Raw genomic sequence first — 22,816 nt, 5'->3', positions numbered from 1 at the left:
TATGGGCAGAGCTGAAAAGGCATATGAGAGCAAGGCGGCCTACAAAGGCAGCTCAGTTACACCAGTTCTGTCAGGAGGAATGGGCCAAAAATCCTGCCAACTATTGTGAGAAGCTTGTGGATGGATATCCTAAACGTTTGACCCAAGTCATACAGTTTAAAGGCAATGGTACCAAATACTAATGAAAAAAATCTTTAAAAAAATCTTTCTCTCAATTTTCTGGCATTTAGTGAATAGAAATAATTTTGGTAATCCAAACAGACCTAAAACAGGAAAAGTGATTGTCAGATTTCATGTCAGACAGTGAGAAAAAAAAAGAAGCATATGTGTCTTTTTATATAGTGTATGTAAACGTCTAGTTTTAACTGTACACAAGCCAGAAAGGACAGCTTCCTCAGAACTGAGGTGGCATCATGTCATGACAAGTGTAGATCCTCTGTCCTTTCTCCTTGACCAAGGTTCAGTAAACCTTCCAGCATCTTGGACTCCTGTGCACTTTTATCTCCAGTGACTGAACTAAGGTTTGATGAATAAAATTCCACAACAGTGACAGTAATGTATCATGTATATCAAGACTTTTTATGATTTTGAGTCGAGTTTCAGAGTTTCAAGTTTAGTTCAACAGCCAATAATCACAATAACAGACTTAAAGTGTCACGTATCTCTTGCACTGAATTTCAGTTGGGTGGTCTGCCTTAGGACATAAAAACTTGTGTGTTTCGTATTCCAATGAGATATTGGACTACACTACTGCACAGTATTATCTTTTGAACCTCAGAGGACAGAATGAAGTCCTTGAGTAAAGGCATTATTCTACAATTGTCTGAACTTAAAACGGCTTATTACACATTCAACATGAGTCACTAAAAACACTTTGTCCTAACTGTCCCAGACATCCTGGCCTGTGGAAGTGATTCAGTATTTGTGTTTAAATGTGAGTGATTAGCTGGTTGACTGTGACCAGTTTACCCTGATAAATTGATAGCCTACAGGTTAGTGATCACAGAGAAGCTCAACTGTCCTTCGAACAATCAGAAGGGACAGTTCGGGAATGTTGTTTGGAGACATCTTCTTTCCCGATACCCATCCGAGAACAACAGTGAAAGTTAATACCCCACAACAAAAACTAAGCATGGCCCGGCACCAGCAGCTATGACGGTGACAAAGCCATGCAACAGAAACTCAGTAAGAAGACACTGTATCACTGGCAGCCACAGGCCAGCAGGATGGGCATTAGTGGCGTCAAATGAGCATATTAGCTAAAAGGACAAAAGTTGATACATTCATTCAAACTATAGGCAGTGTGGGATTTTCCTGAAATGCAATAATATAAATCTGACCTAATTTTATTCTGATTTAACTTGATCTCTTTACCCTGTGGCCGTTTGTGTGTATTGGATACTTAACAGTTAGAAGGTGAAATAATAAAAAAAAAAAAGATTAGGTCACACAAGTGCACTGACATGGAACAAAAACAATATGAAAATCATTTTTTAAGAGTTTATGTTTATTTATTCATTTATTTGTTGAGTGACATTGTACTGCATGGCTGATTTTGTCACCTAACTGAAGGGTACAGCTGGATCATATTGTTTAAGTTTTCAGTAATGCTTTACAGATAAAATAAATGAGAATAACAAAAATGTTTTTAGACAGTACTGATCTAATATTGGCCTTTTATAAAAAAAATTTTGCTCTCTGTACTGAATATGAAGTATTTTGGTTATATTTTACACACTGCTGAGAGTTAAATCAATGAAGTTCCCAAATTGTAAAGACATAAATTAAATGCTGTCCAATAAAAATATCAAATTTCTTTAAAAATATTCAAACAACTTAAAAATATACAAATAAAGTTATAAAATCCTTTTTTTATTTCCACAGTGTGATTTCAGACTTTTCTCTGGATTATGAATCTCATTTACAAAACTTAACACAAACAAGTCCTTACATAACTCCCTGACTGTCCAACAAAGATATGTCCTTCATCAGCATCAGGTATCATAGTGGCTAGTTGATTGATGTCTATGGTAAACTGATCTGTATACCCTGTTCGTTATAATGGATGGTGTTTCCTGCCTCCTAGTGGCTGCATGCTGTGCAGTTTCCTAGGGAGCTGAGCCTTTGCCAGGTCATCTGACAGTCTTTTGGCCATCCGGTCTGTGGTCCTCTTCATGCTGCGGGCCACCTCAATAGCCTGGTCTAGAGTCCTGTTCATTTCTTCCTCCTATAGAACAGTAGCAAACTTTCCAACCATGGCAGCGATAAATTGTTGGTTCTTTCTTAACATAAATGTTCTTCTATACAGGGAGAATCTCTAAAATGTCAGAATAGTCAGCAGAGATACATGTGGAAACATCTCACCTTGCTGCCCTTGTGTCTGCCTGTCTTTCTGCCAGTCTTTGAGGGCACTGATATTGGGGACAGTGTCCCCTGAAAGTATACATTGCTGGGCAGGAGTGCTGTATCTGACTGGGTGGATCGCTTTCTGTGATGGTACTGCAGCGGCGGCTCCCTCACTTTATAGCTGGATTTAAAGACAGATAGTGGGAAAGATGAAAAATGATTCCACTTTAACAGAACTGAATAATCTGAGAATCTGAGAGATGTTAATCACTGATTAACAGCAGTGGTGTTTTTGTGTTATGCATGAGCCACGTGTTTACCTTGCAGGCAGGCTGCTGGAGGAGGCATAGCTGACCTGAAGGAGGGGCTTCTGAAGAGATGGAGAGGAAAAAAGAGACCATCTCTCCTTGGAGTAAAAACTCTCCACGATGGCTTCTGAAACATGAGAACCAATACAGTATGTGCACTAATAAAACACAACACTGCACATATGTACAGCCCTGGTTTAGTTACTCTCTTAGTTTAGGTATGATGAACGACTTACTTTGTGATCTCTGCTTGTCACGGCTGTCAGAAGCCTCCTCTTTCGCTCTATTCAAAACAGAGCTGGGCAGACCAGTGGTTTTCCCTGAGACGTCTCCCTCTGACCCTGATAGAGTGTAACACACATGTTGTTTCATTTTGGATGCAATATTCTCGTATAAAAATAAATTCAGAAAGAACTAGGGTATGTACTGTACTGGGAAAAACATATGTGGCTCTGACCTCTGCTGGATTGCTGTGCCCCGTGAAGTTTGTGCTGAAACTCGGGTGCTTTCCTGCTCCCTACAGGTGAATTATGGAACTGCAACATGATGTCAGAGCCAGCTGTGTCACCACTGTCTGTACCTAAAGAGCAGAGCAGACAATGCAGGAAAGATATACAGAAATATATATAGATAGAGGTGTAGAGACAAGCTTTTAGACATGGAGTAGTCTGCTGAAATTGGTTTATTAGTGTGTTGTGATGGTGGTGGATTACCTTTGCTCTTGCTGGGGTCCATATCTGAAGAGATCCAATCCTCTACCCTCACCTGACTGGAGTTGAGATTGCTCACACTCTGTCTGCTATTTGATGGCTTCAACACACTAGAGGTTAGATTAAAAGGAGTCATAAGAATGACTTTTATAATGGAGAAATGGTCAGAACATGATATGTATCTATTTTTCTCAATCAAGAATTTTATGATATTATGAATGGCCATTATCCTTGATTACTCCACTTAAACTAGCCAGCAACATCAGCTCCCCCACCTGTTACAGGCTGGCCTGTGGTAGCTTCGTGGTCTAGTTTTAGATCTGCGCTCCTGACGATCCTGTCTGTATTTGGAGGTGAGATAGTCCATCTTTTGTGCAAGGTGAGGCAGCTGAACCAAGCCTTCCTCCAGGTCCTTTTTCAGCCTGGAGACCTCTGACTGCAGCACAAGGATAGCCTCACTAAACACACACAGATACAGATATTCAGATGATAGTCACTGAAACAAAAAGCTGTCTAAGATGTCATCCACCAACACTGTTTGCTCCTTAGCATACACTGACCTATTACAAGAGCATGAGTATGGGCTGCCTCTCTCGTCTGTATCCATGGTGGTGCTGAGCAAGGGTTCAGACATATGGAGCCGGGGAGGTGGGCTGTGTTCAGATCCTGTATGGTCAGTGATGGAGAAGCATACATTACTTCAGTGTTGACCAGATAAGATTAAATAAAAAGAGAACTTCTTTATGAAGAGGGATTTATTCACCCTGCAGTTTGACTGAAGGCTCTTTAGTGGTGCTCTCCACCCACCGCTCCACTGCCGCTGCTGCACCACTGGACTGTATTTGGACAGATGGGTGGGAACTGGACCAACGCTGGCTGGTGGGGTTAGCTGGATGTATAGCTGTCTGTAGGTTGGAGCAGGAGCCCTCACTGTCTGAGCTACTTAAAGCATCATTCTGTGACTGCAAACTGTGGATAGGAAACGATCGCAAGTTGATTCATTTTTATATGTAGAGAGTGTCTATGGACGATTTTTATTATTGCTGTTTGCATAGACTTGTACCTTTCTGTAAGATTTGGTTGGAATGATCCAGAAGATGATTGATTCAAGTAAGAGCTCCCAAATCCACTGTCTGTCTCTGGGCTCACAATCCTCTGTAACCCAGAAAAAAACACACACATCAGCCTACACACCACTGTAACTTAAGCAGCAAACAGGCCAACTGTGACTGACCTGTGATACAGAAGAGGTGTTGAGAGGAGGCTCTGAGAGGCTGTGGGTGTCTGAGTCTCTGGGTGCATCAGACGAAGAGGAGACCTCCACAGCCAGACTCACACAATCACCCAGATCACATTCAGCCACTGGGTTCAGGACACTATCCGGGGTGCTACAACTGCAGCGACAACAATAAGTGAGATATTTAGAGTCTGTGGAGTGGACATGAGGGTATTCACAGTAGTATTTGAACTGAATGGCATGACAAGCATTGCATTTTAAAGCTAACTCCTTTTGCTGCAGTGCATGCTTTCTATTTCTGTGTAGACAATACAATACAGTGTGCAAAAGTATCTCACAATACAAGATGAATTACTTGTATGAGCCATGCATTATTGAAGCAAACCAGTACAGAGAAACCACAACACATAGTCACACATAGCTCTTCTATATAGACTTAAATGTCACAACACTGACCTGTCGGGTGTCTGCTGCCTCTGTCTTGAAGATGAGCTGGCTCCACTCAAGTACGCTAAGATGTTACTGTGATCTATCACCTCTGACAAGACAGAGCTCCTCTCCTCTTCAGCCTCAGCTCTCTGGATGGAAGGGACATCCTGTGATCTGCTGAAATAGGACAGAGAAATAAACCTGCACACAGAGACTCAAACACTCGGTGGAACCTAACACGAACGCCGCACCTGAAACACGATCTGCTCCATGGGAAGGAGGAGAACGTGTCTATTGTTTGAGCAGAAACGTAGATGCAAGCACCACTCAAAGTATCAATAGGTAGACACAATAGTGACAGCGAACAACAGTGGTATTATGTGTATTATTATGATTTATGTGTCCTAGACTAGATAACTACTTTCATTTTTCTGTATAGAATTAAAGATTAGATTACCTGTTTTACTACATCACACAATAAAAGGAGAAATATAGTACCTTGAATGCTGTAATCCATCGTCTCCATGGACCTCACTGGCCTCCACCTCTTCCTCTTCTTTTTCTTCTTCTCTCCATATTTCATTTTTATAACCCACAATGGAAAAACCTGCACTTAGTCCCTGAAACATGAGACCCAGTTAGATAATTTGTGGGTAGTGTAATCTTACACACCCACCTACTAATCATTTACTCCAGGAGGGAATTCATCACAAGGTGAGGTGCAGGGTACGAATGCTACAAATTAAGACTGAAGACTGAAGTAAACAAAAGGAACATAAGAGATGTTGGACGCAGACATTCTGACAATAACAAAGTAACATGCTGATGTTGAACAGGTGTAAGATTTACCATGTTCACATGCTTAGTTCAGGTATTAACATGCTAACATTTGCTTACTACACACAGAGAACAGCACAGCTAAACTTGTTGGAAATAGGAAATTCTGCGATTAAATTAAATATATACGCATACAGTAAGTTATTAAACACAATAAAAAGTCAGAACACAAAACAATATAAATGCAGAAAATTGTCAGTATGTGCTGTTTTTTTGAATAGTTTTTTCTTACATCAACACACAGGGGCATTATACCTGTCAGGTATTGTGTATGCATGGCAGTATGTTTATGAAGAGATGATGATGATTATGAAGTGACCACAAAAAGCAAATGAAGTGTACATTCAGTATTTCAACCATAAAATAGCTCCTTTACACACGTAAAGATACTATGATGATGGTGATCACTGCACAGTACCACATATGTTTCTTTTCTTTTTTTTTACATGACTGACTTTGGTCATTCTACAGGACCACATATACAGTCTGTCAGTAGTTCAGTGTAAGCAGTTCTACGAAGGAAAACCAAAGCTAGAGACATACTGTAGCTTTCATCAGGGTATTAACAGAGACAAGCATTTCCAGTGAAGCCGCAAGATTTAAACCGCACTTCAAAAACTAACTCACAACGGAGAGGAAGAAGAAAATGAGACTGAATCAAGAAAGTGCAGACAAGACGACCAGTGTGAAGGTGGTCTCTTCCTTCAGCTGTGGAGGCACCTGGTCAAAACCTGGATGTCAAACATTCGGCTGAATAACAGATGGTTGCTGTGGAGCTGGAAATGAAGAAAAAGGAGTTAACAACACAGCACAACACAACAGAGAAGTGAGAATGTGACCAGCAGGCACATGGCAGAGAGAAAGGAAAAGGGTGGTCTCCAGCAGGAAATTGTGGAGCTGCTCCATAAGCAAAACAACCTGTGGGACTAGTACAGGACAGACAGGGACTGGAAGCTCTTTGCCAAGTACTGGCAGTCAAAAAGGCTTACTGACGACTATTCAGCTAAAAAGGAAGCCAGAAAGTTCTCTGCCACGACATACTGTGGCTCATTCAAATGCTCAAGAAGGAGATGGTATGTCAAACATGAGACATACATGGACAAACATGAGACCACTGAAGGTCCAGGAAGATAAAGCAAGACCTTCCAACTGAGCATTGATCCCCTTTATTTTATTACTCTTTTGGCTTTCATTTTTGTTGAATAGAAAATATATGAAAAATAAAAATAAAATAATAAAAAATATTCTTTTATCAATACAAATGGCACCACAGTGAACACTCAGCAAGCCGGGACAGCCGTTTGTTTGTGTTTGATCCACGTTTGACTTTATACATTGTTAAAGTGGTCATGCTTACTTATGTTATTCACTTCATACAGTATTAAAATAGCAATGTATTGATAGCTTCATATTCTAATATGGGTGCATCAGTTGTTACCTCATGCAGGGATGGTGGAGGTGAGGGTGTGTGCATGCAGAGAGGACTGGGCTTCGCATGCAGCATCTCTTTCATGGATGTGGGAGTAGAGGATGAGTGAGGTGGAGAAATCTGCTCACACACATTTTTGTCTATCATCTCCTTTATGTCCTCAAGATGCATCCCTATCCTGAATATGTCTCCCTCCACCAGCCTGCACATATTTAAACACACACACACATACATGAGTGGCTACATTAACATAATACACATTCACACACAGGTGCAATAGTGGAGTCTCTTTAACCTGTTTGGGTCAAAGGTGCCAGTGTTCCTGGACAGGCCTATGTATTTTTGCATCTCCAGAGCTCTGTGCTCTTCCTTCTTACTGATGTATTTTCTTTCCAGCTGGTCCTGAGCCTCCATAATGCTCCTCAGCATCTGAGAATGGACAAGGTTTAAATTTATGCACATGCATAAGTAAAAATGGGAGCTACGCTGCTAATAATGCATCACAGAAACATACAATCAAGATGTTCTGTGCATTACATAAAGAGACATTCGTAAACAATACTTACTATTTGCTGTTCTGCTGTGCTCACTGACATGATGCTTACACTCAATTTAAAGTCTTCCACCTGAATAGAAGAAGGTTTCATAAACTGTTTCAGATGTCTGTTCATTTTATGTTAGCTTAGTAATATAAAACTTACCTTCTGCATGAACTGGCTGATGATGTCTCTCAGCTCAGCAGTCATTCTTTCTCCATCACTGGGACCTTCTTCAGCCTGGCCAGAGGAAGCTGTGTGCACCTCTTTAATGTTGCTCTGGGGGGTTGTTTCTTCTTTGTCACCAAAGTTTTCTAAAAAACAAAACAAGACTGGACTGAAACAACTTTTTTGTCTTTACTTTATTACTGTACCTGACCAAAAAAAACACCTAATATATGCAAAGTATATATGCAAAGAATTTATGAATTTGTGAACAATTAAAATTGCAGATGATGGATACAGTTACTGATAATCTTATGATAGAAATCAAATATAAAATTTTTGTCCTGTTCTCAAGTTTCCAGCCATTGTTTTCCACTTAATTAAAGTGCTTCAAAAGCAAAGAAAAGATGTTTGTGTAACTAGAATAATGTCATCTGACACCATTTGTCTCTATGGAAACCAGGTGCACTTCACTACGTACGTTGCAGGTCGTGAAGCAAAGCGCTGATCTGTCATAATATCAGATGTCAGACACAGAGACGTACCTGATGAGGGAAGGTGAGGAGTCAAGGATCCAAGATGGCTTCCCTCAATGACAGGTAAGTTTCCCTGAGGATGATGATTATCATCACACTCTAAATATAACATCAGATCTGAGGAGGGCTGAGTCTGTGAAAAAAGACCAATACATTTGTAGCTTGAAAATATTATTGATTTCCAGCACAGCTCAGTCAAAAACAACTTTTTACTTACGTTGGTTCCCAGTCTCATTTGATCTATGAGATTCTCTGCCTCAGCATATTTGGTTAGTAATTTATCATATTCAGCCTAAAGAAATATGGAATGAAACAAATGTTAGTCTCATGTCCTACGCACAGCATTCACATTTGTTACGTCTTAGGTACAGATACACTGTGATGAGTAAATTCTGATGGTTTTTACCTGCAGGTGATGCACCAGTGCTGGAGGAGTCTTCTCCTCATCTTTGAAGACATAGGGCTTCTCTGAGGGCTGGACTGAATCCTCTAAGACTCTGCTGATCACCTCTAGCATCCCTGGTGAGGACTGAGCTCTGTGCATGGTGCTGGGGTTCTGTGGAACAGGTCTGCCTTGTCCACTTGGAGCTTTGGGGATTTTTACCTTGGGAGCAACCTTGGAAAAATCAGGAAGTGGGTAATGGACTTGGCCTTGGCCATACTTCATCTCGCTGAAGGACCTTGTGCGCACAAGTGGGACTCTCTGAACCTGATCATCCTCTTCGGCCTTCTCCTGCTTCACCACATCCACGGCACTGATATCCCCACTGCTTTGTTTAGAGTCTGTACTTGCAGAGCTGGATGTGATGCTTTCAGTAGCAACAGAGGTGACATGATCAATTTTCCTTTCTGCTTCTTCCTCTAAAGTTGAATTTTTGGATGCAGTATTACTCTTTTTATTAGAGCAGAGACTCTGGTTAATCTCTGAATTACATGCAGATCTCTCTGAGTGGTTGCTTTTAAGTGTGGTGCGGTTAAGTGTGGGAGCCCAGCTTATAACAGTGTCATCCATGCTCTCCAGCAGGGACACCTCCGGCAGGGTCTCTGCCTCAATCAGCCTACCTGACCGCTGCAACTCCTCCTGGGAGAAGTGTCGCACCAACAACTGGTTAATGTCTGCAGGACAGGGGCATGATGGGGCAAAATCACTTGGCTTGGGAGCATCAAAAAAGTTGTCATGTTTAGTGTTGGTATCCTCTTGCGACAAAGCTGCTGCCTTCTTAGCTGCATTACACTCAACAGAAACTAAGTGTTCAACAATATCGTCTCTTTCTTTTATATTACACTGAGGCAAATCAGGAACATCAGGACTTGCATGAACAGTTTCTCTTCCATCAGAGCTTTCAGTGTTAGCTGTCTGGTTGAAGTAGGGGCTTGCAAGGTCACCATCATAAGGTAGTTCATCATGATCCTCGTCACTAGTGTTCTGACCCGGGTCCTCATACGCCTGGTTTAAAGGCGGCTCATCTTGCATGGTGTTTGGTCTTTGGGCAGACACATGTAATATGCTGCTCTTGCTCTGTACCACCCGCTCACTCTGACTGCTGACACTGCTGGACTCTGAGGAGGTGACATCCAAGCCTGACAGCTCTGCGCTCCCTGCTGATTACCAACAACATAAATACCAAATTAGAGGGTTGCATAGACTTAAGCCTCAGTCTTTGCTTTTACTTTTTTTTTTTGAAGACTGCACACCATTTATGATAACAACTCTAACTAGCCTAATATGCCAACAATGTCACCATTACATGTATCACTTTACCGGTTTGCTATCTTTGTTTCTGTAACATTACATGTCAACAAAAAAAGAATATAAGCTCATAAAGAATTTAAATTAAACTTCATGTCCAAGCCTACAATCATCCTTAAAATCTGTACATATAGATATGTATATATTCACCTAGTTGTATGTGTATATATAATAATTCTATGTTTATTTTTTACTCATATTTGTTGTCCTTGGTTTTCACTGTTTGTTTAATTCTATCATTAACACTGAGAGCAACAAAAACTCCTTCCTCCTAGAAATATTCAGAGTGATTAGTACTGATGTGATGTGATGCAGAAACAACAAGCTGCTTTACCATCCGATAAAAAAGTCAATAGGCAAAAATAAACGTTGGTGACTCAAGCACTTACCACTGAGATGGATGCTGGCCTCAGAGGCAGCAGACTCTGCCTGGGATAGATGTAAAGCTAAAGAATTCTCCAAGTCACTCAAGTGGAGACTTTCATCCTCACTTAGGTCAACAAAGATGCTCTGCTGAAAGCACTTCTCCCAGAGCACGGTGGACCTTTCCTCTCCCTGAACATCCTCATCCGACTCCCCTGGTTCTCCCTCCATGGACACTATGACTGTAACAGAAAATGTGAACCTCTCTTCACCTGAACCAAGACGGGGGGTAAGAAAGGAGGATGGAGCACCTGTTCATCACTTAGCAACACGACCTGTGAGCTGACAACATCGGATCAAAACGTGCTAAGCTGTCTATTATTTAACAATCATTGCATTGTGTGGGCAGAAGTTTGCGTGACATGCGTGTGTATGAGTTTGTGTGAATGATGATTATAAGAAAGGCCCTGTATGTTACATGACAGGTAAGTAAAAGGTGTTGTCGGCATGTATTAAAAGCTATTCTGCACCATAATGGCCCCTGTTAAAAGTTATGTCATTATGCATTCAATAACATGTTAGCAGCACTTTAATGGTGTAGATAATCAAGGGAGCTATTAATATTCTATTAGTAGTAGTAAGGTCGTTTGATCAATAAAAATGCATCATATTTTACAAGCTTATATGTTTTGCATTTATAATCATAATGTGTATATTAATAATCTGTAAGTATAGTAGCTAAATCTGTCAAAAAATTGCAATAAAGTAAAAAAAAAAGTACAATATGTGCTTCTGATTTTAAGTATAAAGTGGCAGAAAATGGAAATACTCAAGTGAAGTTTAAAAGAATTATGCATAAGCACACCATTTGATTAAATGAGGACATGTGTGAAAGCTCTGGCTTCACAAGACGGTATCACAGGCTGCTACACGCTCAAACAATCAAACAAACAAGCACTTTCAATTTCACTGCTACACTACACACAATGTTCAGCCTCATGTTGTGATGTTAGGGTAAACTTACTTATTTTTTCTGTCCTTCAGCAGCAGCGCGACATCAGTTTTAAGTTGATCCGATCCACAGCCATGCTCTTGCTCCTGACATCATCTTGTAACCAGCTACGGCATTTCTGTCTCTTTCTTTCTTGACATATGGTTCCTCGGACAGGTTTAGTTTCGGTGGCATCATTAATAATGTAGCCTACACGGCAGCGCTGAGCGTCTGGAGCCGGACTGGCAGCTGTACAGGTACAGGAGTCTGGTTGCTAGGTAACGGCGGTGAGACCTCCAAAGACTAAAGAAGAAGTCTAAACATATTAAATATTGTGTAATGGGCTAGCAGTTTTGAACAACAGCTGTAATTGCGTATTTTAAGAAATATGCTTTGTCGTTTAAGAGGTCTGAGTAAGAGAACACTTCCCTTTAATGATACACGGCGGCTAAGTGGTCTTTTGTGCTTACTTTATGAGAGAAATAGTGCTAAAATCTCACGCATGACAGTCTGTTTGTCAGGCACTGACAGCGCAATAATGAGCATACGTCATCTTTTCTATTCAAATCTATTGGTCCAATGACTGTTCGCCGGGGGCGTGGCTAACTTTGAATGCGGTCCTCTGATTGGCTGCTTGGCGAAAACACATAACGTTAGTACAGTGGTGAGGATTTCAGTCTTTTCTCCTCGAAGTTAAATCCAAGTTTTATAAAAGTTAAAGGGTAATGTTGTGTAAGGCTGGATGTAGTACAGTTTGTCCATAGAGTACTACAGTGCGTTTTATTTATTTATTTTTTTTAAACGGACCTAATGTTTTTTATTTTTGTGAGAAAATAAAGACGGGGAAAAGTCACCATTGTTCGAGCTGGATCGTCTAACGTAAGTTTGGAAGCTAACATGCTAACTGGCTAACCTGTAGCTGGATGTGATGGTGCCAGAGAAAGAGAGAGAGAGAGAGAGAGAGAGATGACTTTACTGCCCGAGGTTTGTGGCTTTGAGTCGGTGTCTGATCATGACAGAGTACTCTAGTACCTAGTGCTTGCAATAACAACTTTAAAGCATCCTCATGGAAAAGTTAAAACGCTTAAAATCTGTGTGAATGGAGCTGATACTGACAGGGATGTTAATTTAGTATTGGATCAGTCACTGTTTGGTTACCACCATGTAAAATGTCTAGAAGAATCGCAGCATATGTTGTAGCATGTCATACTAGATAAAGTTAAAATATTATACATGACTGGAGCAATTGTTTACCTATTTATTCTACATAGAAATAGCTACTTTCATTAAGAGTATTATTTAATTTATGTGCCTGTTTAGTAATACAGTCATATGTACACACATACATACTTAAATGTGCACTCAACATTGACCCAGGCAGCACACTCACATTACCCAAACCTCTGGTTTCCAGTAAATGAGCTACATTTAGCCAAAACTACAGCCTTGCAAAGAAATGTTTGAAAGAGAGATGTTGATTTAAACGTATGACCATTTTGAAGGCTGTAGTTTGATGTGCTATTGAACTGTATTGTTTTATACTGAAAAATGTTTCTCATAGTCAGTGCACACCTAGTTTAAGGTATTAAATCGGCAGCTATATATCAAATAGTGCTAAATCTGCAAGTCTTATATCAAATCTGTATCATAGTGTCCTCATCATATAAGTCAAAATATACAAATGTTCATAAGTAACTACTGCGACACCAGTCGGTTTATTTAGATGTAAATTTATTCATGATCACAACACTTTTCCTTGCAGGCTTTCCAGATTTCCTGTTCCTGTGAGAAGGAGTTACCGGTCAGTACCCCACTACTTAATCTATTTGTTTCTTTCTTTTGTTTTGGTGCAGAGTTTTGCTGACTCATAGTGTAATGCTGACTGATGTTTCCATATTTAGATTCTGCCCACAGTGGCAGCGGCTATTTTAGTGCATCAATGGGCCTGTAAGCACAAAGAACATAGATCACATCTGCTGTGTGTTCAAGATGAAATCATATTCTGTTTGTGACTCAAGGAGTCAGCAATTTTTTTCCCCCATGAAGCTGTCATTAAAAAAAAACAACCTCATGTGTCCTTTGATGTGCCTTTTAAGTTATGAATCACTTCTTCCTCTTACACACTTGTTCATGCTCACTATGGCTTCTTGAACAGAGAGGCATTCTCTCAAACACACCCAGTTGGCATATGGGAGTGGAAAAGTCTGCACGAACACTGGCACACATCAATCAGTGATTATAATGTGCAGGAACATGTACTGCACAGACTGCTAAAGCCCTAGGATTTAGTTTCTGTTCTGACCATTGATATTAACTTAGCAGCGAGAAGAACCAGCTGGACAAAGATGATTTAATTCTCTTACATTTTATTTTTTTCTTTGCAAACAGGCTGTTGATATTCAACTTATATATGGAGTATAAATTTCCTGTATTTTTAAGTTAATGCATGGATTATGGTAAGATACAAGCTTCTTCTTAAGAAATGTGTTATTTCAGCAATTACACTTTTTCTGTCTTCCATATCTGTGTATTATATAGCAGACGCTGAACTGTACTGAACTTAACTTCATTAAGAGAATTTACCAGATTTAATCTTATTTGAATAACAGATTCTGACATCAACAAGGCATGATTGATTCCTTACATGTTGTCAAAGCAGTTTTTTTTTTTTTTTTTTTCATTTTTTGTTTCTGTTTAGGTTGTCATCTGTTTTTAATATTTGTGTTGTTCTTGCAGTTTGAGCTCAGTGCTGATCTAATACTAGTCTAGTGCGGATGAAAAGTAATGAATACAGTATATATCTGACAATTTTTTGGCTTTTAAGATAATAAAAGTCATAATTTGGGGGTTACACAGCCACATAATTAAGTTTAAACACCAGAAGTGTTTCTTATAGTCTGACATTTAGATTTAGTTAATAATATGAATTTTTTAATGGAAAATGGGAAACCAATTTAGCAAACCATTGAGTGGCCTATATGTAAAGTAGGGCTGAACATATTTAGATAGCACAGTGGTCCCCAATTAATAAAACACAATACAATATATGTGCCAGTTCCATGTGTTTTAACTGTCTCTAAAAATACATTCACCCATTGTTCACCATGACTGTGGCCTCTTTTGGCTCTTTTTGGCTGTTATATAGTGTAAAGAATTAACCCAGTTTGCAAATAACTGGTCTGCCCCAGTTTGCATTTTGTATGTCTGTGTGTGTGTGTGGGAGGAGGGGCTAATGGGTAAAACTTGGGGGACAAATGGGTGTGGCTAGCATTACCTCATGGAGAAATGAGGTAACGGTTGGCTCTGGTCTTTACTTGGTGCAGTCTATCTTATCCATGTAGCCTGCTTATCGCTGTCTTTTCCTCTGGTGGAGCTTTCACACACAAGTTCATCTCTTCTTTTTTTTGGCAGAGTTTGGGTTTTAATTCAGTGACTTTTTGTCTTGACAAATCATGCAGCAGGTTGCTGGTCGCTCTTTCTTTTCAGTGACTTCTTCTGACTTGCATTCACACCCTCTGGAGTTGATGTTTTCCTGCCATTCCTGCTTCCATATGTTACATTCTGTGGCGTTCATTGCTTGCCCATCTTGTAGCAACTTTAGAGCACCCGCTCACACCTCCAAGCTTGGAAGAATTGAATCACCGTCTTAGATTGACAACTTGCTTGTGTTGACCCTCCAATCCATTCATTCCCACCCTGCTCTCTCTCACTTCCTGCCTGTGCCACACTTGTGCACGCTGCTGTTTGGTTGGTGTTGCCATGGCACCATGCGGCCAGAACGAGGCTTCACATACAGCATCTTGTGTTCTCTTCACAGAGGGCAGCTGACGAGATTGAGGTGCAGTGACGCAAAACACACAGTGCACGAAAGCAGCCGTGTGGACTGACGCTCAGGACTCTGCAGCTCTGTTTAACACTCATGGGGTCACCTTCCCCTGTCAACATTCAGCAGAGGGACAGTAGCAGACTTGACCACATTGGCTGACTTTTTGCTTGGTTTACCTCCTCGCATCCATCTCCCTTTGACCAAAGATTTTTTCCCCTTTCTTGTTGGCTCTTGTTTTTAAACCCAACCTTTTTTTTCGGGATCCAGACTGGGATTTTCCCTCATGTTATGCACATCAATGGATACCAATGGCTCAGTGGTTAGCATGCAAGCTGAGGAGCAGTCCTTTCATGTCCGCTACAGGTAGGAATCTACCCTCTCTCAGTGGTTGTAGAGTAGATGGCTGTCTTCCTTTGTTTTTTTCCTTTTTAATAAATTGCTTCCCCTCATTAGTTTTAGAGGAGACTGTAAATTAAATTATTGACTGTAGGTTAAGAGAATTTGTTTTGTTTTTGTTGTTATTTTAATGCTTGTGATGTAAGATGTGTCAGTGTCAGATGACAAATAAGCTATTATTTATTTGGTGTTCCCTTGTTAAAGAAGTGGTAGTATTATGTCAAGTATGGAATAAAAAATTGAAGCCTAAGATACATTATCGAGTGGGGTGCCCTTTTCACAGAGCTTTCTATGAGTTTGTTGGCTAAAGGCAGGTGAGTTTCCTCAAAAGGTATCAGCCAGCTGTCCAAACATACCCAGGTAAAGCAGGTGCAACTTGCCAAACACAGAAAGACCTGCTCCGGTTTGCCTTAATATTTAACAAGCCTTGAAAAATTTATCACCGCTTGCTTTGTTTTTCGCCACACGTGTGTTCTACTTATTTGGAGTAGGCATTGGCTTTAGGATATTTTTCAACGGATACTACTGTGTCTGAATGTTTATCATCAGTGACTTGATTCCATTAGACTACACTACAGAGTTCGCTTGTGTCCGACACATTTAATAAAGCTACTTAGCACTTGCCAGTGCTGTAATCTCTCGGGTGCACACTCTACAGCCGTAATCTCAGGTGACCAGGTCAGAAGAGAGAGCTTGAAAGAAAGACAAGCAGATTATCTTAGAAAATGCTGAATGGGCTGTTTCTTTGCTGCCATGCATTGGAAGTTAATACTGTGAAAACATTGCACGTGTCTCCTTGAAAGTGTGGTACTAAAATACCTCTATGATGTCAGATGAGCAATTGTTTTGATATATTGATATCCTTTTTTTTAGTGGTTGATCACCTTGTTTGAGTTCAAACTACTAAATTGGGTTGAGTTGCTCTCATCATGCTTCAGAGAAGCAGCTGCTTTCTTTTTTAGTGGAAACCTAAAAAATGAGAGTAGGCTAGTATTTGCCTCAGCTGCGGTGTTGGGAAAGTATGTTGTTAACGTGGTAGTAAACAGAAAGTAGGCAATTCTAACTTAAGACCCAAGACTGCTGATTACATGAGCTTTATCATCCATTCAGAACATCATGTTTGCCTTTGTTCACAAATTATAGCCTGGTCGAATGAAGAAACAAGCTACTTTGGTTTTGTTTTGTCATTTTAATAGCACGCCATAGTCTATGTAAGCTATTACTTCATGTGGACCATTATCTATTAGTGGTCTGGGTCAGTTTTTGAGAGCTTCTAGACAAAACCTTGGGTGGTTACAGCAGGAAAGCTCAAGATAAACACACTGTGAAGACTGATCTCTTCACAACAATACAGTTTCCTGAAAAAACAGAAGTGCGTGAATAAAACACCAGCCATTGTTTGACGCTCCTTTCATCTGCCTCTGAAATGCCCGAGTCTGACCTCATTTGTAACTCCATGTGTCTTGGTTATTCAGTCGTTTTGGACTTCATATTTAATAGACAAAGCCATTTTCTACATCCTTTTTATTTTAGTAGGTCTTGGTCATTTACTTTATTGTTAGAAAAGAAAGTGGAGCTTTCCCAAGTCATATATTGTTAATTTGGTTGTTTCTTTCATTGAAACTGTTTCATTCTCAATTCTCAGTCTCAATTGTTCAACATGTGAACACATCAACAAAAGAAAAAAGGGTCCCTACAGCAATTGTTCCTGACAGAAAACAACATTTCTGCAAGTTCATTTGGGGTTACGGTGGGTAATCTGGTGGGAACCGATGCCTGCATAAAAGGAATGAGCAAAACCTGTGGTATGATTAAAACAGATGAAGAGTAATACGGCTAAAACATGCAGAAGTATTTCTAAAACAGTGCTAGTAAACAGGGTTATGATTTATATGACTGTAAAAATGAACCCGTTTAACTTCTGAGGCGTGTCAAAAGGATGTGAGATCAACCATAACAAACAAACCCTAGTTTGTGCCATTGTTCTCTGTAAGTGGAAGGAAGTAGCTAAACAACATTCCCTGTTGAAAGCCTTAGAAAGAGGTTTTGTTCCCTGGTTGTGAGTGGAGTCGGGTCAGTTGGCTGTAGGCTTCAGCCAGAGAAGATCTACTTTTCTGCAACTTTTTCATTATTGGTCCTTAATTGTTGTGTTTGAATTCTCTGCTGCTCACTAAGATTTTTTTTTAAATGAGGCTCAGCCAGTTCAGACAGCAGACCAGATCCTTTTTTAAACACCTGACGGACTGACTTTGCTTCTGTCTGCGGCAGGATGGAGGTGTCCTGCCTGGAGCTGGCGTTGGAGGGCGAGCGGCTCTGTAAAGTGGGCGACTACAGAGCAGGCGTCTCCTTCTTTGAAGCTGCCATTCAGGTGGGCACAGAGGACCTGCAGGTGCTCAGTGCCATCTACAGCCAGCTGGGCAATGCCTACTTCCACCTGCATGACTACGCTAAGGCTCTGGAGTTCCACCGGCATGACCTCACCTTGACCAGGTTGGACCTGCACAAGAACACCACAATGCTGATGATACATTATTACTACATTTATTATTACTAACATAATGTGTGTTACGTAGGACAATTGGTGACCTGCTCGGGGAAGCCAAAGCCAGTGGAAACCTTGGCAACACGCTAAAGGTGCTGGGGAGGTTTGACGAGGCTGTGGTTTGCTGTCAGAGGCACTTGGACATAGCAAGAGACATTAATGACAAGGTGAGGCTGCAAGATATTCAAGAACATTGTTTACAGCGATATATATACTGTATTCAGAAGATCTCAACCTTCAGACCTGACATGTTTTTCCTGGATTTGTGTTAGGTCGGTCAGGCGCGAGCTTTGTACAACTTTGGGAACGTGTACCATGCCAAAGGCAAAAGTATCTGCTGGAGTGGAGCTGAGCCTGGAGATTTCCCAGAGGAGGTCATGATGGCACTGAGGAAAGCAGCTGAGTATTATGAGTAAGTGACTGTACAGCATGGAATATGTGTGACAGTTTAATCACATGCGCCCTTCTGCTATTGTCCAGTCATATTCCATTTGACTGTGTGTGTGTATTTTCAGGGCAAACTTGGCGATAGTCAAGGAACTTGGGGACCGAGCAGCTCAGGGTCGAACCTACGGCAACCTCGGCAACACACACTACTTGTTGGGCAACTTTCGCAAAGCTGTATCTTCTCACGAGCAGGTGTGGTCTAACCCTAAACCATTTTCATCATCAAAGCACATTTGCAAAGATTAAACACTTTATAAACATTATAAATGTGATAAAATGTTTCTGTGTCTCTCTTTCTGCAGCGCTTGCTCATAGCTAAGGAATTTGGCGACCGCTCGGCAGAGAGACGGGCTTACTGCAACCTGGGGAATGCTTATATCTTTTTGGGGGAATTTGAAGTGGCAGCTGAGCATTACAAGTAAGCCACATTAATCTTTTTAAATTTTTTCCAGTGTTTGTTACTGGTTTCACTCATCAAAGCACACATGAAGTTGTGTAATTTTGTTGCATTTCCATGCTAATTCATAATTGAAACCATGGCAGTCTTGCTAGAACCAGCAGGGTAGAGGTTAACTGAGCTCTGTACATACTGCCACCAAGATCTAAATGTTGAATGTGGTGTGACATAACATCCCTGTTGAAAAAACACTTAAAAGTGACATTAAACATAAATTATGCTGTAGTGTTTCTTTGAGCTTTTAAAAAACGACTTGTTCCTAGAATGTGCTTCTTCTGCGAAAGTAAAGCCTCTCCGCAGTATTTTGAACCAGCATGTCTGTCTGTGTGTGTTTGTCAGGAAGACGTTGCAGCTGGCGAGACAGTTGAAGGATCGAGCTGTGGAGGCCCAGGCCTGCTACAGTCTGGGCAACACCTACACACTTCTCCAGGATTATGAGAGAGCCATAGACTACCACCTCAAACACCTCATCATAGCCCAGGATCTCAATGACAGGTACACACACACACTCATTCACTACAGAGAGAAGAATTCATGCAAAATATATTTAAGTAGGAGCCTATACATGTACATGTGTTTTTGATGCAGGATCGGGGAGGGTCGTGCATGCTGGAGTCTTGGGAATGCTCACACTGCACTGGGGAACCATGACCAAGCCATGCACTTTGCTGAGAAACACCTGGAGATCTGCAAAGAGGTAAATAAAAGTGGCGTAAATTGACCTTTTGTAGCATTCTTACTTCAAAAGTTAGTTTAAAACATTGACCTTCCTTTTGTGTACGTGTGTGTTTTTATTTTGTTTTTCCAGACTGGAGACCGAAGTGGAGAGCTGACAGCTCGTATGAACGTGTCTGATCTCCAGATGGTTCTGGGTCTGAGTTATAGCACGAATAACTCCACTCTGTCTGAGAATAAAGAGGTTGACTACAACCTGCATGGTACGTTGGTCAAGTTACAAGTTATATGCCTTGTTTTAACAGCGTAGTAGCAGTGTATAACAGGTGTGATTATTGTTTGTGTTTTTAGGAGCGAGGCCCAGGATGAGCAGAAGACACAGCATGGAGAACCTGGAGCTAATGAAACTCACTCCTGACAAGATAAATGTAAGAACTTCTTTTCTGTTACATCTTTTTTTCAAGTTTGGAGCACAGATAGTTGTATTGTGTTTGTTCTTACCGTATATTCCCGTGTATTGAAGGCTCAGAAATGGAACAGTGATCTCCTGACCAAACAGTCCAAACCCTCGCTGGCTAAAGCCTCCTCCAAGCTGTTCTTTGTCAGCCGCCTGCGTGGGAAAAAATACAAGGCTGGTGGCTCCAGTAAAGTCCTCCAGGACACCAGCAACACCCTGGACACCAGCCAGACGCCCACACAGGGTCCACAGAAGGTACACAGTATCAGCTGATAACCACACACCCCATTTAGTCTCCTACAGCTATCATGTTTTTTCATGTTGTACTTGTACTTTTTTTAGCGACTCAGTCCTGACATGCTTGGAGATGAAGGCTTCTTTGACCTGCTGAGCCGTTTCCAGAGCAACCGTATGGATGACCAGCGCTGCTCCATACAGGATAAGGGCAGCAGGTTATCGTTAAACGGCGGTCCAGGATCACCTCCTAGAACCATCAGGAAATGTAAGTCCCACGATTCCAAAAGCACAACTTTCCTTTCACACTGACACAGAGCTTCTCATCGTCTTCATTGTTTCTTTTTGTAGCTGTATCAGAGTCCGCCAACGTCTCGGTTGCCCAAGGCCGGCGTTTAGAGGAGCTGCCAACAGCAGGAGGAGGAAGCCTGCCCGGCCTCAGGCTCAATCAAAACAGCAACCAGGCCGTGCTCAGCCACCTGATGGCCAACGCTGACAGTGCCGAGCCTGACGACGACTTCTTCGATATGCTCGTCAAGTGTCAGGTGCTTGATACTCGACAGAGATACACAGTGCTTGAAGAAAAATACATTTCCTGCACAACAAGCATGTAATACATTGAATATAGTTTTGCTATCCATAACCAGATCTCAAACTGACGCACTCCTCCTTCCTTTTGTCCCTACAAGGGATCCCGTTTGGATGACCAGCGCTGTGCTCCTCCCCCTCCCCCGGTCAGAGGGCCAACTGTACCAGACGAGGACTTCTTCAGCCTCATCATGCGCTCTCAGGCCAAACGAATGGACGAGCAACGCGTCACCCTGCCTTCTGCAACAAACACTACAGCCAGGCCCAGCCCTGACTCCAACTAAACTAAGCACTAAAGGGACATCCTTTTTTTTTTTTTTTTTCCTTTTCTCTTTCAAATCATCTCATGAAGGTGTGGACAGTTCCATGACCGACCAGTGTGCGGTCACTCAGAAGAAAGCCTTGGGTCTCTTTACAGTTGTCCTCCTGGACGAAACAAAGCACTGTCAGCATTGTATGTAGTTCACAGCACGGAAAAGAATTAACAAGGACTTGTTTTGCTTAACTTGCACAACACCAACAAACTCAGTAGTTTCAGGGACAAAAGTGTTGTTTTGTTAATCCTTGTTTGTCGCGATTCTGTCAAATTTCATTTCACCTTATGTGTATTTTTCAATACACAACTGTTAATATTTATTGTGCTTTTTTTTTGTATGATTGTTATGATTCTGTTAACTAACGTCCTGCCACTATGAAGTGATGAGGTTACACTCACAGTGGCGTCTGAGTCAGTGCGGAGGGACAGGTACAGCACTCTTTCCATGCGTTTAGCTAATACGTGATGTTTTTCTTTGGTTTAAGAGTTACTTATGTCTGACAAAGGAAATTATATTTTAAGCAAAGTGATAAAAGAATGAATTTAACCCGTGTACAGCCCTTATACTCTTTTGTATTAAATGTTTCAATGAGGTCAGAGAAATAAACCCTCATTCACGTATCCACCTTGTTCTGGCATTTTTTAAACTTTTTTTATTCGTTTTCAACAACATTGTAGCGTATGCATTTTACGATTGTATACATTATAGTTAAGTTAAAAGCAACTAAGACAAACTAAAGCCACAAAATAAATATCCACACTAAATGAAATGTACATATTCAGACATTTGTACAAGTAGTCTATCACATAGAAATGTGAAGTATGTACTAAAAAAGGAGTAAAAAAAAAAAAAAGGGGAGTCTAACCAGTCTCATTGTATTAATAAAGCCATGACAGAACTCCACCTCTTTGTAAAGATGGATTTTTGGAACCTTAATAAATATGTAATGTGCTCCATCTGATAGAGGTCCCAGACCTCCTCGATCCATTTATTGTAAGAAGCGGGGCCATCTAATAGCTAAACACTTCAGGGCAGCTGTAAGTAATATATTTAAGAAGGTTTTTCTCGGCCCTGTTTGATGTAAACTGTTCGTTTAAACAAAGCACAAATGACACAGCTTGTGTAAAAGACACTTTATTGAACGTACCAGCAGTCAGACTTGAGTTAGCTTGAATTAATTTAAGTCACTTTTAAAAACAAGAATTAGAAAGGCTTGATACGGGAGCCACTAGCATTTCAA

General features: G+C 40.9%; 2 protein-coding genes across 7 annotated transcripts; one reads left to right on the top strand and one right to left on the bottom strand.

Annotated features, from left to right (window-relative positions):
• Positions 1 to 1,856: 1,856 nt before the first annotated feature.
• aknad1 (AKNA domain containing 1) lies at positions 1,857 to 12,181 on the bottom strand. 5 transcript variants are annotated; one of them, XM_027285613.1, is made up of 22 exons: positions 11,671 to 12,180; positions 10,673 to 10,888; positions 8,940 to 10,132; positions 8,751 to 8,825; positions 8,543 to 8,666; positions 7,998 to 8,146; positions 7,863 to 7,922; positions 7,592 to 7,725; positions 7,306 to 7,498; positions 5,529 to 5,650; positions 5,058 to 5,207; positions 4,599 to 4,761; positions 4,428 to 4,519; positions 4,128 to 4,333; positions 3,925 to 4,030; positions 3,640 to 3,822; positions 3,368 to 3,474; positions 3,112 to 3,234; positions 2,891 to 2,995; positions 2,667 to 2,781; positions 2,365 to 2,527; positions 1,857 to 2,227 (listed from the first exon to the last, which is right to left on the bottom strand). In XM_027285613.1, the coding sequence occupies exons 2-22, from the start codon at positions 10,875 to 10,877 to the stop codon at positions 2,057 to 2,059; spliced, it is 3,939 nt and encodes a 1,312-aa protein (XP_027141414.1). In that variant the 5' UTR covers positions 10,878 to 10,888; positions 11,671 to 12,180; the 3' UTR covers positions 1,857 to 2,056. The 5 variants fall into 5 exon arrangements, with proteins under 5 accessions (XP_027141414.1, XP_027141412.1, XP_027141413.1 ...); XM_027285611.1 differs by having other exon boundaries at positions 8,940 to 10,135; positions 11,671 to 12,179; XM_027285612.1 differs by having other exon boundaries at positions 5,058 to 5,204; positions 8,940 to 10,135; positions 11,671 to 12,179.
• A 95-nt stretch (positions 12,182 to 12,276) lies between these two features.
• gpsm2 (G protein signaling modulator 2) lies at positions 12,277 to 22,318 on the top strand. Of its 2 annotated transcripts, XM_010738295.3 has the most exons (16): positions 12,277 to 12,516; positions 13,400 to 13,438; positions 15,455 to 15,826; positions 18,128 to 18,349; positions 18,433 to 18,568; positions 18,674 to 18,813; positions 18,917 to 19,040; positions 19,151 to 19,266; positions 19,645 to 19,800; positions 19,894 to 20,002; positions 20,114 to 20,243; positions 20,332 to 20,408; positions 20,504 to 20,692; positions 20,780 to 20,939; positions 21,023 to 21,216; positions 21,361 to 22,318. In XM_010738295.3, exons 3-16 carry the CDS (start codon positions 15,747 to 15,749, stop codon positions 21,541 to 21,543), a joined length of 2,016 nt encoding a protein of 671 aa, XP_010736597.1. In that variant the 5' UTR covers positions 12,277 to 12,516; positions 13,400 to 13,438; positions 15,455 to 15,746; the 3' UTR covers positions 21,544 to 22,318. The 2 variants fall into 2 exon arrangements, with proteins under 2 accessions (XP_010736597.1, XP_010736596.1); XM_010738294.3 differs by lacking the exon at positions 15,455 to 15,826 and having other exon boundaries at positions 12,278 to 12,516; positions 21,361 to 22,317.
• The last annotated feature ends 498 nt before the right edge of the window (positions 22,319 to 22,816 follow it).

This window comes from Larimichthys crocea, chromosome XII (genome assembly GCF_000972845.2).
Source record: "Larimichthys crocea isolate SSNF chromosome XII, L_crocea_2.0, whole genome shotgun sequence".
Taxonomy (NCBI): domain Eukaryota; kingdom Metazoa; phylum Chordata; class Actinopteri; family Sciaenidae; genus Larimichthys; species Larimichthys crocea.
Note: the sequence above shows the minus strand (reverse complement) of the source record. Positions and strands in the feature narration are given on the sequence as shown.